We start from the raw sequence: 14481 nt of genomic DNA, 5'->3' as shown, positions 1-14481 counted from the left end.
AGGCGTTAATCACAGCAGTAGGAAATGCACAGACATATAGCCGCCCCCGCGAGTGACTCGATTATTCATCGTTGCGTCGTTTTGTGCGGACGTCTGCTTTTCTGTTTTGTCTCGGGGCGTGTTTTTGGGTGGCACAAACGATACTGTGGCAGTTGCTGTTGGGAAAGCCATTAATGGTCACTTGTCGCTATATTTATATATAAGATAAGTACAATACGTAGAACAACATAGAAGATGACAAGTCAAGGGGTAGGAGACAATCACCGGACGAATAAGAACTATTATGGCTACCGCGACAACCGCAATGGACCGGATCAGTCCTCGGCAACCTCAGTGCTTAACTAAGGGTAAAAAAGAAAGAACATTTTAAGCTGGAATATTCAAATGGTTCATTCAGTTTTGCACCCTGGTGGCATACATGGTACGGAGACATTTACCGTACATGTGTTTTATGAAAGATAATACGCGGAGCTCATTTCGCTTCATCTTCTCTCTTTTTGCTTGGGTCATTTAAATAACTAGTTTCCCTGCGTAGTCGCTGAAGACAAAGTCCTTTTTCTGAGCAGAAGAGTATTAAGACACCGAAGTTCTTGAATTAGGGCTTAACCAACAAGGTACAAGACATTTAGTATGTAGTATACCTGGAAAAAACATTTCAGCTACTCAGATCACGCGCCTGCATAATTACGAGGCAGCTACTGTTTCTACTGGATTATCCTAGGTACTACGTGGTAAATGCAAAATAAAACAAAACAGTGCTAACGCTTTTCTTGGCAAATACATATAACGTTGACTTCGAGGTAGCTGGGCTTTCTTAGACTATAAAAGTAAGATGATGAAAATAAACTTTTTGCAAATAATCTCAGTTATACAGTGCAATAATCTTTAGGGACAGTCGTCCTCGTCAAGGGGACTACGGTAGCTCAGGTGACAAAATTGTAAAAGCTCCACTTTATTTATACTGTAGGAGAACCAAGAGTAAATTTAGTGTGAAATAACTTGTGACGTGTCAAGTGGGCGCAACATATAAACGTAAACAGTAAATTATTTTGCTTTAACCTGAAAATAAGAACCTGCATATGAAAAATACCCGCCAGAATCATCATGATTAAGCCCGAGCACAAAATAATAGTTTTACGTTGTTAACAGCAAAATTAAAGGTTCTTAAATGTTCGCACATTGTGAACTGCGGCCGTTCGCTAAGGCCACGACAACTTTTGGAAGTCACATAGAAATGTACAGCCATAATAGCAGTAAGAAACACTACATTTAAAGTCGTACAATTTGACTACATTCTCATAGCAAATGATATTTTAGAGTTTTCTAATATCGCATCAGAAGAGAAGAATAAATCTGGGCCAAAGACTTTTGCCCATAGTAGAGTAGGCAGTACGCACTATAGGTCAAATATAGCTAATTATGTGGTATTTCCGTGTTACTCAACGTGTGTGCTTTTCAGATCAGCGACCATTGTGATCTCTGTCCAAAATATCAACGAGTATACTCCGCAGTTTGAGGGTCTCCCATACACATTTCAGGTTGCAGAGAATGCCGCGCAGGGTACCAGTGTTGGCGTTATTCGCGCTAGTGACCGTGACGGAGATCGGGTGTCATTTACCTTGGCTGAAGGAGATACTGGTAATAATTATTTGATAATTTTACCATTTAATATTCTTCAAATATTTACGTTTTTATTTGATTACCTTGTCTTCTTTAACTATTGACAATTAGTAAATGCGTATTGCTGCATGAAACAATCAGTTGCTTAAAGAGCTCCAGTTTCCATGAATGTCCAGTTTTACCTTGGCGAAAATTGAATTTTTCAGTGAGTCGATTGCTCAATGGTTCCCAACCTATTATGAATTGATTAGCTAAAAATGAGCTGGAAATTGTCGAGAGATATTTTTTTGTGTAGCAGAAGCTGTTTATAAAAAAACGAAAATTGCGTCGTCTTCATTATAACCACCTATGCCACAGAGCGCGCTAAACGTTTAGCCACGCAGAAGATCTACTAAAATGATCTTGTAGAGGCAGGGGGGGAGGGAGGGAACTTGTTCTAAGGGCCTTTCTCAAAGCGCTGATCACAAAGATCGTTAGCTGTTATGAAGCACATAAGATTTCTCATTACAATTATTCTGCTGTTGCGAGTTAATCTAATATTGTTATTAGAAGAAAACGTTGTTTAGAATGTTTTTTGCTCTACCATTTGGAAGGATAAGCTTCTGTCCTTGAGCTTAACTTCTGTCCCTGAGTTTCTGTCCTTGAGCTATAAAGTAAATCGAATGCTTGTGTTCCGGAAGAATTTAGCAGCATTCTCAACAATTCACTAGGGCTTGAGTAAACAATAAACACGCGTAAATAAAATAAAAGAAAATTTCCTTAATCACTATAATGTAATATATTGTTTTAAAATGTACTCAACTTATTTAAATTATGCTACTTGATGCGGTAGTATGGGATTTAAGTGATTATGGAGAATGCGGCCTAACCATTTTTAAGACCGAAAATTATTTGTATTTGTGTGCTTTCCACCTTCAAACTGAAATGAAGACTTTTTCGGAATCGAAAAGGACTCTGGCCGTGTGTTCGTTAAGAAGCAGTTAGAATCGCGTACGGCCTTCCACTTTGTCGCAGTGGCTACAGATGATGGTGTACCGGCTAACCGTAGCCTGGGCGTAAAGGTACGTTACATATTTTTTCCATTTTTTATTTTGTTTCCCACTGTTATTATCTGACATGTCTTTTATCAAGCTTAACTTTCCTTCCGAATACTCGAACAAAACCAGATGCAGCAGAAAATCAATATAGTCAAAGAATGACTGTCTGTGTTTGCCTCTATATTTATGCTTCAATCGTGGCTGACAGTACTAGAATAGCGATTACTAAAGCTCAAACGACTTGCAGGTATAAATTACATGTTGTTTGTTTTCTTGGTAAACCTTTTACGCAAGGTAACTGTGCACGTTCGTGAAGTAAACAACCACCCACCCGTATTCTCACATCAATTCTACGAAGGCTCCGTCTTGGAAAAGCTAGCTTCAGACCGAGTTGTCATTCGGCTGCACGCGACCGATCTCGACCTTCAGAATAATACGATTTCGTACGACATAACCAGTGGAAATGAGGATCAAGTATTTACGATCGACCATACTACCGGGGAAATACGAGCCAATCCGGCTAATGTGCACCTGCTGGACTATGATAGAAAGCAACAGTATATAATGCTTGTTCAAGCAAAAGATTGTAAGTAATAAAATAAGATTATATTTTGTTTTTTACGTTATTATTATTTTATCTTCAAAAAGTCACAAAGGAACTCAAAATACATTTGCCTAATTTATTTCATCACATTCTGACTTCTACTTTAGGCTGAGTGCGAAAAATTATCGTTTTATACGCTACTTGATTTGTACGTTATTTGTAAACTTGTACGCTACTTAGTTTCCATTTCTCACTTCAATTATGTATCGTTATGAAACGGATTGGCGCGCATATTAGTAAATGCTCAGGTTACGTTAACTACAATAACATCAGGTAAACTAAAAATCATGTACAATAATAAATACGCTTTGTCAGCTCTATTCATAGGAATATAAAAATAAATCAGATAAATGTTGTGCCGTTCTGTTACAAAGCTCATGTGACGCCTTTGATTGGCCTTTCAATGGTAACAATCAATGTTATTGATGCCAATGATCATCCACCCGTGTTTTCGAAGACCGCTTATTCCGCTTCTCTACCAGAAAATCTTCCTGCTGGGCACTGCTTCCTACACGTACGTATGCACTCATGCAAAAAATGGGGTCACTGCTGCCCAGTATTTTCATTTACATTATATAACCGTTAAATTAATGATATATAATGCCAACGAAATGGGTACTTGTTAGCCTATGCACCTCGTACAGAGATTTGAAATCTATCAGGGAGCGCAATTTTCAGCCATTTGGTCTGTTCGCTTGGAATATGTATGCAGTTAATTTTCTCTTTTCATATTGATTTCGCCGATAATCTTCTATGAAAGGATGCATCAGTGATTACGTTAGATTTTGGAAACAGCTTTTTGTTTGCAAACTATTAAAGGTCTGTTGACCAATTTGTCGTCTGCTAGCAACTTAGCGTTACATAACATTAGAAAACTCATTGAAGTAGAATCTACATATATATTTTGGCAATGCGAAATTTCGAAATAAAAAAGACTTAAACAAATAAAATAACAAATCACAACTGGTTAACAGAAGAGGCAACCAAGAACCGATTTACTGAGGAAGCCTTAATGAATATGATATGGATTTCATAATTTAAAATGTACGACAATAGTAAAATATGATACCAAATATAAGACCTCGATTCCGATTTTTTTTTTTTAGTTTTTATTTGGAACCCTGATGTTCTAATTTATACAATAACATATTTTGCTTAAAGGTCTTATTACAATGCAAAACAAATAAGCCATTGTTTACATATGGTTTTGATTTGCCGCGCAGTGCTTGGGAGAGAGGCTATTTGAGATCCACACACTCTTCGTTTCTGGTTAGAAATTGTAGGATCTGGTACAAGTTGTCTTGTTGATTGCTTGTTGATACTTTTGAATTAATGATGTTGAATCTAATAAGAATTAGTGGAATTTCTCATCAAACTTCTTAGTGTTTTATCTAAAACATGGATGCTGCGCGGATGTTGCGTAGTTCAATATATATCTTCTAGTTGGGTAATTACGTTTGATATGAGCCCGTGTAGGTCATCACTTGGATTGCTGTCTATTTAGGTTCAATGGTGTCCGTTGGTCGACAAAATATATTGTTCTTGGGTAAATTTAGCTCGGTCAAACTTCGCTATAGGAATGCTAAAAGTAAAAAGGATACATGGCTGGTTGGCCCTCCCAGCTATATTTTCTACGGACAAATCGGGCAGTATCGACTACTTACACGATGGCGACTATAGAAACAACAATGTGACTCTAAAAGGACCTGTTACCACTCACCCAATAAGAATGGCTGCTGTAGCTAGGGGTACTGCTGCTGGGGTTCCGCTATTGAGTAAAGAAATAGCGAATATGGTATTAACCGTCTTCTAAGACAGATAATGCCTTGTTAAGACAAGTCAAAGCTGACATCGGTAGTAAATAATAACACAAGGCCTAGTAAAGCGCATTTACAGATCGCGTAACATGAGCGTCTTCTGGTGCTGAGCAAACTCACCCCTGAGAATGAGCCTTTTGGTGAGAAATAATTATGGCCGAGTAAGTAATATTGTCAAGCGATTAAGGTCAGCGTTGGCTATGCAATGCGCGAGTCATTTTCCTGTATGCTCTTTATATATGCATGTAGCAGCAGCAGCAATATCTTTAATCTCTCAATCGTTCCCGACAGACTGCCGGCGAAACGGTTCATCTAACGAGACTGTTCTTTCTATTTTCTGAGCAAAATTGTATTCGGCTTGTGAGAACTATGTGATGATTAGATACTAGGTAGCTAACAGACTGAGGCTATTCATTTGGATTGGAATTCACGTCGAGCTACGATGTCGTTTGTGCAAACATGATTATTCTGTCTGTGTGGCGTGCAATGGACGGGTGTGGGGCTCCTTCCAAGCGATTAACAGAAGAATGACTCCACTTGTGTATAAAAGTTCACCAACGAGACGAACGTGGGTAATGAGAGAAGACGGTGAGGGGGTTGCGACAGGGAGCAAAGAAGCGAGGAGTTCGACAGCAGCTAAGCGACGACAGCGGTGGCCACTGCTGCCGCTTCTGTAGGAAGTGGACGTTGAGGTCACTTCAGGACAGCTATCCTTGGGTTGTCTACAGTAAACTGTGTGACGAAGCTCATGAGCCCTTAACCCCCTCGATTTAATCAATTGTTCTCACTAGCTACATGTCAGTATGAAGGGACTTTCCAGCGTGCGCTATTCCTTCACAGTCACTACGGCTGTATCACCGCAGCACAATACATAGCAAAGTCAATCCAACCCTTGAAATGGCTTTCGGTTCATTTGACAAGCGCAATTACGTGTACGATTATATTTCCTGAAGTTCGGATAGTAATAGTTCTCCAGCTGGATCGTACTCTCCCTGCACGATATGTCTTGTTAAAGAATTAGAATAGGAGAGTAATAGACAGTAGCAACATTGAGAGAATAAGTAAAAGGTTTTATTTGACAGATTTAAAGCGAGCAGAGGAAATATGAATGACCAGTTATTCCTCTGAGTAATGTGCCATACACGCTTGTTTGTCCCCTTGAGCTAATGTAAACCGTTACCTGACTAGCTTGCCATATGAAGCAAGTAAAATCCGTAGAAGAAAAAGCGTGAAAAATATTTTCGAGCGCAGTCTGTCCACTTTAATGGTTGTCGTATACTCGTTAAAAACTATTCTGCGACAGGTGCCAATTTAGTTAATGCAGTCTTAAATACGCAACCTAAAAGAGAATTCGCAAATGAGTTTATTTAAATCCTTCATCTATAATGAGATCAGATTAGTTTTTCAAACTAGCTTTTATTGGCCCTTTTATTAGGTTATGGTATCGTAGGCCTTATATAAGTAACATTACAGTACTTATAAGTAAACACTGACAACGTGAATTGCATATTAGTAGAAGTATCAGCCTTTATGGCAGTGAATTGATTCTGATTACTTTTCGCAATGAATCCAACGACGACAACATTGGGCCACAAAGCTTCACGCTAAATGAGCTCTGGCATAATCAAGTTTTTGATCTAACATATGCAATGTATTTGCAGATCACAGCACGGTCAGGCGATTCAGTGGACACCTTAATGTACAAGATTTTAAACAAGGATATTCCATTTACAATCAACTCGAAGACAGGCGACGTCTGCACGGCTAAAGTGCTGGACCGAGAGTTGAAAGAGAACTATGAGTTTGCAGTCTCTGCTGAAGATGGAAAATTCGACGCAAAGGTGAGGTCAGAATGACACATGAATGCGCTAGACAAGCATCGATTTCCTTTTTCGTACGTTTCTTCAAATAGCTCTGTCTTTGCCTATTAGATGAGCATTATCTACATATATGGACATATTTGATCGTTACCAACTCCTTCTTTGTTATTATGCAACAGGTGCCTATATCCGTAGAAATTACCGACGAAAATGACAATCCGCCACGTTTTGAGAAAGAACGCTACGTGGTAACTATTCCGACGGACTCACAGGCTGGCCGTTCTGTTATCCAGCTGCATGCTGTGGATCTTGATACAGCTAACAATGGTGAGATCACGTACTGGATAAAAAACACTCATGGAATCTTCGAAATTGATCCTAAGACTGGTCTGGTTCGTCTCGCCTCGGCCTTAACAAACGCCCGTAAGGTGCCAACAGGTGGAAACGGCAATGCTACCTTTGAAATGGAAGTGTTTGCTCAAGATCATGGTGCTACATCTAACATTGGCCGTACAATGCTTTACGTCCGTATCTCCAATACGCTCAATCACCCACCGGTATTTGAAAGGTTCGCGTACAGCGTCTTTGTTGATGAAAATGCAGCCAACGTACCCCTGGTTCAGGTAAACTGTTTCATATGCACGCCTATTGCTAGCGCGTGAGACAGTATAATACGACTGTGCCTTTGGTTTACAAATAGGTAAAAAAAAGTTCGAACTGTATATATTCTGACAGTGACCTTTAGTAAGTAGTAATTGTTCGCATTCCTAATAAGGATGGGAGTCATATTGTCCCTCCTTTAAGCAATGATTTTGCATCCATTCCAATATTTCTTTAGCAATAGTATTAGATTCAAGCGTCGCGTCTACATATCCGCTACAAGAATGATTAAGATTTTACGATTTGTACGAGCATTCTGTACTAGTCGGTCAGTCAGTCTGATTTCCGTTAACTAAATTGACAGGTGCACGCAAGTGATCCCGATTCTGGAAGGGCGGGCAGTGTTCTTTACCGAATCGTGCGGTCAAGTATGAAAGGCGCTTTTAAAATTGACGAAACCTCAGGGAAGATTACTCTTGTTCAAGCACTCGATTATGAAAAAACAAAACATCTCGAGATTTTTGTTGAAGCACGTGATGACGCTAAAGAACCGCAGTATGCTACAACTGTTGTTCAGGTCACAGTAAACGATGTCAATGATAATGCACCTGAGTTCCTGTCGCTTCCTCGAGTTCTTCGTGTTCCCGTTTCTACTGGTCAAAACGAACTTGTGTATCGGGTGCAAGCGCACGACCTTGATTCCGCTGCTTCGGGAAATAATGATATCCGTTTTGAGCTGAACCCGCCTTCTTTGCGTTTCTTAATTCATCCAAAAACGGGGCAAATATTCGCTACCCAACCTCTCGTCGTTGGCGCAGAGATTTTACGTATAGTAGCCACAGATAGTTCCACCTATCCGTTGAGCAAGTAAGTTTCCCATTATAATTATTATATGTTATATCTAGTTAGTTTAATGAAACAATTTCCTTAAAGTGGGGTCACAACGAATTTAGAGAGGTATATCAGTAAACAATTTTTAGCAAAAAAAAATTACACATTTTTCTTTTTCTCTTCCCGCTTGCTCTCTCTCTCTCTCTCTCTCTCTCTCTCTTTCGCATTACAGTCATGTGCAAATGCGAGTGGAAGTGTTTACTGAAAGTATTGATAATCCATCACCAGCTTTCAGTTCAGCTCAATACTCAATTGATGCTCCAAGTGTATTAGAGGCGGGTGCTAGTGTATTGGACGCCCGTGCTACCATTCCCGACGGTTCTCCGGTCTGGTACAACATAACCGGCGACGACGGTTCACATGTCCGAAAATTCTCGATCAATCACGATACGGTAAAAATCGTTTCCTTTTTCTAATCTACCTCTTTGTAGTTTAAGAACAGGTGGGTATCACTTATAAAAAATATCTTAAGGACAAGCCTTCTTATGTCAATGCTATGTAGACACATAGAAACCCAACGATATGCGTTTTTATTATAACGAAATTAGCATGTTAAAAAATTATAATTATCTAACCTGCAGGGATTTAGGTTAAAGTTGACAAACACGGAAACTACAGGTAATGCGTCGGAGCCTGCCTCGGCTCTCTAACATCTACAGTAATATGATCAATATCAACCGGGTGCCCAATAGGAAACCTGCTGCTTTCCTTTATACACGCTTTTTCTTTGTTTTACCATTTCAGCATGTTTAGGTGTGATATTGTAAACAAGTTATTGGTACAAAAGAAGAGTTTTACCTTCTGCGTTGCTGTTTTTCTTTCTGGTACTACTCGACGTTTACGTATGTCTCGTAGAAGCTACGGCGTGCTACACTTGTATAACGTAATTTTCGTTTCACAAAGGATAACTGTTTACAACTACAGAGACTGATGCGGAAGATGCCACAGAATTCAATTTTAAGCTATCAGAAGCAGAAGCTGACCTAGCGAGCCTTTGACTCGCAACATTTTGGTTTTCTCCGTTTTCCGATATCGGAATCTACTGTTTCCTTCTCTATGATGGGTGCTTAGAGGCGTTGTAACATGCCTCAAAGACATCCCGATAGGTTCTGATCGATTTAAGGCGAGCTAACCAAAATTTATTCAGAAAAAAATAATTTCTACGTAACATACAGGGTAATCGGACGTTCAACATGGTCCAGCAATATTGCTTAATTGAAGAAGCGCCAATTATGATAAAGATATTGCATGTTGTGCGAGAATCGAGCACCAATACGTATACATACGTATGTACGCATGTACCTATATATACAGTGTGGCGCGTCTAAATTATATTATGCGTTGTTTACATGAATGAAGTAGACAAAATCAGATACTTCAACGACATTTTTTGTATCGGCTCCAAGTGTAAATTGTTTGTTAAAAATAATCACTCATAGTTTCAGCCCGCTTACTACTCATTTTTAAAATATTCTTTCTTTAATTCACGAACAACTTTATAATAGTAACTGTGCGTCTAGTGCTATCAGTAGTCGTAAAGTCACTTAAATATCCGTTATGTACGCCGCGCATAGAAGTTACAGCGGAATTACATTTTTTATTATTAATTTATTTTATTATTAATTATTTGTTATTAATTAAATTTTAAAGCCCCCAAAAAACAAAAGAGTAGAAACTGCCAGAGGTTGAATAAAACGTAGTAAAGTTTTAGATAGACTAATCGTTAGAGCTCATCTAGAGGACCCAATTAGTATTACTTTCTTTAAAAAAAAAAATTATATATTTTAGGTATATCAAGAAATAATGGCCTTTTAAGCTCTTTGAGAGTTTCCTCTTCAAATCTAAACCCTAGTCCGACTCTTTTGGTTTGCTTCATGAATATATTATTTGGAGTTTTTGCAAGTCGCATGAAAACGAGTTTTTGGTTTCGTTAGAGTTTCGCCTATCGCGAAGCAATTAGTAACTGATCTTCACTCAAATTTTAGAAACGACGCGCGGTATTCGCCATGACGAATTGATTGCTTTGTTTTATCCAAAAAAATTGAATTCTGGTGAAAAAATGATGCCTGAAGTAGCGGATGATGCCCGTTATAACAAACAGCGTTCGTTACGTTTGTTAAATGACGTACATAAGCAGCATCAAGAGGTGCAGTATTTAACGATGTTATGTGTATCGATTTTAGGGTCGAATTGTGACTACATCTCGTTTGGACGCTGAAAAGCAATCTCTGTACCATTTTATGGTGATCGCCACGAATCGACGAAATTCTGCAGAAGTGACAGAAGCTGGAGTGGTTATTCGTTTAGCAGATAAAAATGTCCGCTGTCCGAGATTCCCGTTTTCGGAGTATTTTGCGTCGGTTCAGGAAAACTCACCACCTGACAGCCAGCTCCTAGCTAATCTACATGCCGAGGATGCTGAAAAATTCGACAAGGTAGATTGGTATTTCCGTTTGAAACATGTGTCATTCATATTTTCATTTCCCGGAGAAAACAATAGTGTTTAATCTTTGTTAATTGTATTCTTGTCTTAATTGAAACTATAAGTTCTCTTAATGTGAGAAAAAAATTCTAGGAGTCAATGTACATTCCTTCCCGTTACAGATTTCCTATCAGATTACTGAAGATAATTCAGCGGACAATTTCTACCTGGACACCTCTTCCCTGAATACTGTTTCACTACGTGTCAAAAAGCCCGTCGACCGAGATGCCATGCCAACTTTTCTTCAAGGCGTCTTCACTCTTACCGTGGCTGCGGCTAACTCGCGTTGCGCAGGCAATACTCGTGTCCGAATCCATATCGACGATGTCAATGATAACAGCCCAGTGTTTGACCAGGCTGAGTACCATGTGGAACTCGATGAGGTATGTCTGGGTCATTATGCTTCATGTAGGACTATGAACTGAACGCAAAAAGATCGGTTGTTCCATAGGCATACGTATATATTCATGTAGAGAAAGACTAAAAGGTGAATCAAAAGCTTTCTTGGTGCCATGCGCGTTGTTGTGTTTTGGTGAACATGAAAAAAGTACCCTGTCCTTTCTAACGTGTGACTTTCCACTGTTACACACAAGTTACAGAGGAAAAAATCAAATAGATTTCCCGACTATCTTCCATGTGGCCGCCATATGTGCAGAGCATAATAAGAGCGACTAAAATCATCCTCTCCTACAAGCTTAGCTTAATATTATTTTAAGGGAGACATTGATTGCGTGACTTGAGATACTATAACTGCCGAGTCTAACCTAACTAGGTCGACGACTAATGCTAGAAATGGTGTTTGTGACCTTATTCTGATAATAATCGTCGGTGCAAGGAACAGAACTTTTGTTTGCGCTGTTCGAAAAAAACGCATTCGCAAAGCATGAAGTTATTAGTCCGATCGTATTTTTCGCATACCTGACGGTGGAGAACGACAGCTTTGGATTGAGGCCAATAAAACGTATCATTCACTCTGTTTACTCCCAAATTATCGATATTTCTCAGTAGTTGATGATTCGATAAGGGGGGCTTACGTGCAACAATTAAGATGCACTGATTTTTGTCGAGTGTATTGATAAAAGGAAAACTCTTCAAATACCTGGATAATAGAATTAGCTAAAATAAACTTAAAGGTTCCATAGGACATTTTTCTTACATAACTTGCATCGTGCGTGTTGAAGAAAGAGATGAATCGTTCACTACTAATATATTGTCTAGATTTCCTCCTGCTCGCTCAATGGATTTAATGATGTATATAGGTAGTAGAAGAAACATTCCAGTAATGTTTCTTCTACTCTTCCAAATTTCCCTTTGTTTAGTACTTGCTAATAGTTCGTATGACTTTAACCGTGTCTGAAGTGTGGATTAGGACTGAATTAGTGCAGTTTTCGAAAAATCATTAACACCGTATCCTTACAATCGTGTACTATTTTGACTGCTTAGAACACTCCACCAGGTCATGTGGTTGTGCATGTGTCAGCAACTGATCGCGACGGCCTAGACGCTGGCAAATTGCGTTATTACGTTATGGAAGGAGATCCTGAGGAAGAGTTTACGCTGGATGAACATTCCGGTATTCTCTCGGTTAAGACAATACCCGATCGCGAAAGGACGCCGAACTACAGCCTCAAGGTTTGTATCACGTTCTAGAATTTTGCGAAATCCGAAATGAACATAAGTTTTTAAGAACTTATGTTATACACTATTCAAAACACAACTTTAAAGTTGTGTTTTGTATAGACAACATACTGTAATAACTCACAGATTACGTAAGTATTAAGGGTGCACCCAATGCATGTTACTGTTGGCTGATAAATATGAGGTGCTTGTTTTTTTTTCATCAAAATAGTTATTCGCTCACAATTTTCCGTCGCCCTTCATCACTTTTTTCCACCTCTCAATCAATATATTTGCTTTCACTACTAATTTTCGGGTCTAATACTGAAGAACTCGTCCGTATTTTTTTGAAAACCTTTTTATTCTCCGGGGTTCTGTTGCGGATCCCATTTGCCAGTAATCAGAAAAAATGGTGACCTGTCGGTGCGAGGTTCAGGAAGTATAATGGGCACAGAAAAACTTCCCACTAGAACTGTTGCTGGGTCATCTTAATGATCTTCTATGTAGTGCAATATTATAGTTCACAAGAATTGTTGTGCCTCGTCGATTCGGCGTTTTCTCTTGAATATCCATGTTCACTGTTTAAAGTTGGGCTACATACCGCTCCTTGTCGATCGTCTCGGTTTTGCTAAGCATTTTTGGATGTACGAGACTCTTCTAATTTCATCAAACGCAAATTATAGTATGCCTCGCGTTTAGACCTCAATGAACTCCGGGCCCAAGCATATCCACTGATTCCTTTCTCTGCTTCATATTGATGTGGGTAAACCACTTGTCGTCACCTGCAGTGACTTTTTTTTTATATGAATCGGTCATTGTAATATCGAGTGTGTTCTCAAAGTCAATGAGAACCGTCTTGTATACTTCACTTGCCCCCTAATTTTTTTTTAAAACTATCGACTGAAAATAAGATATATAAGAATATAAGAGATCTATAAAATAGAATATAAAATATGATAAGATAATTGCAGTTTATTTTTACGGCTCATTCGCAGCTCTTTTTACAGCCTGCCTACCTTTAAAAATACTGTCAGGCGGCCCTCGTCGACTTCGGTGGTCGGAGCAAAGTAAATCTGCAAGATTCAAGATGCCATTTTTAAACCATGGATTTTTGGGTAGTTCTTTAAGACATGGACTTTAACAGCGTTCGATACAATTGTCCCGGATTGTTCCATAAGCTCGGTAGTAGGTGTTAAAAGCGCATTCTTTTTAACTTCAAAGATTCTACCCAAACCTAAAATAAAAATCTAGTTAACACACAACGAAATTATAACTATAAAGAAAATAGAACTTTTTGAATGTATTATAAAATGTGGCCTGGTGAGAGAATATAATATTTAAGGCATGTAATGCTCCTAGCAAAAGCATAGATGCGAATGATGTAAACATCTCAAGAGCGAAAGTGTTAAAAACCAGTGGGGAGGTGACTAGATAATAGGGCCCAAAAGACAAAAACGCATTGAAGCAATCGAGGAGGATTTTCACAAAGACAGAGCTCGAGGCCTAAAGGCTCTGTCGGCCAAAGCTGGCACTTAACTTTAACATATCGCATATGATAACACAAACAGTGCAAATTCCGAACTGAGTAAAAATGGCTTGCCCGTAAATATACCTCATGTTAGTTAGAAATGCGTTATTTATTCGAGCGTGCTTAAATAGCTTTAATCGACAAAAAATCCCCTTGGAGCATACAGCCACTATACACAAGATTCAATTTCTACCACCAGCCGGATAGACGTGAGGCGAAAGGATGACGTCGCCCTGGAGTTAGGCAACACAATCGGGTAGGTTCGAACGTAAAATGATGGTAGTACTTTCGATAGACACCAAAGCCGAAAATAAAACAGTGAATACCACCCGGTATCTTGAGATTCTCAAAAGACTTATAGATCGTTGGCATTGTCGTCAAAGGTACGAGGTAATGACAGCGTCATTCTCGCCATGCCTTAACTACTGTCTGGCTTGAGAAATGGAATGTACAACGTTGGCCTCA

The 14481-nt window shown here is 39.1% G+C and overlaps 1 protein-coding gene across 8 annotated transcripts in view; it reads left to right on the top strand.

Annotated features, from left to right (window-relative positions):
• Window positions 1-14481, top strand: part of LOC111262520 (protocadherin Fat 3) — a 162520-nt gene that overhangs the window by 116766 nt on the left and 31273 nt on the right. For all 8 annotated transcript variants that reach the window (XM_022836836.2, XM_022836838.2, XM_086969181.1 and 5 more), the window contains 11 exons: window positions 1460-1638; window positions 2551-2681; window positions 2952-3243; window positions 3636-3775; window positions 6740-6919; window positions 7078-7521; window positions 7863-8365; window positions 8562-8781; window positions 10573-10824; window positions 10994-11254; window positions 12315-12503. In XM_022836836.2, coding sequence (XP_022692571.1) covers window positions 1460-1638; window positions 2551-2681; window positions 2952-3243; window positions 3636-3775; window positions 6740-6919; window positions 7078-7521; window positions 7863-8365; window positions 8562-8781; window positions 10573-10824; window positions 10994-11254; window positions 12315-12503 — 2791 coding nt within the window. The remainder of the gene's footprint in view (window positions 1-1459; window positions 1639-2550; window positions 2682-2951; window positions 3244-3635; window positions 3776-6739; window positions 6920-7077; window positions 7522-7862; window positions 8366-8561; window positions 8782-10572; window positions 10825-10993; window positions 11255-12314; window positions 12504-14481) is intronic.

The sequence above is a fragment of the Varroa jacobsoni genome, unplaced genomic scaffold, assembly GCF_002532875.2.
Source record: "Varroa jacobsoni isolate VJ856 unplaced genomic scaffold, vjacob_1.0 scaffold_670, whole genome shotgun sequence".
NCBI classification, from domain to species: Eukaryota; Metazoa; Arthropoda; class Arachnida; order Mesostigmata; family Varroidae; genus Varroa; species Varroa jacobsoni.
Note: the sequence above shows the minus strand (reverse complement) of the source record. Positions and strands in the feature narration are given on the sequence as shown.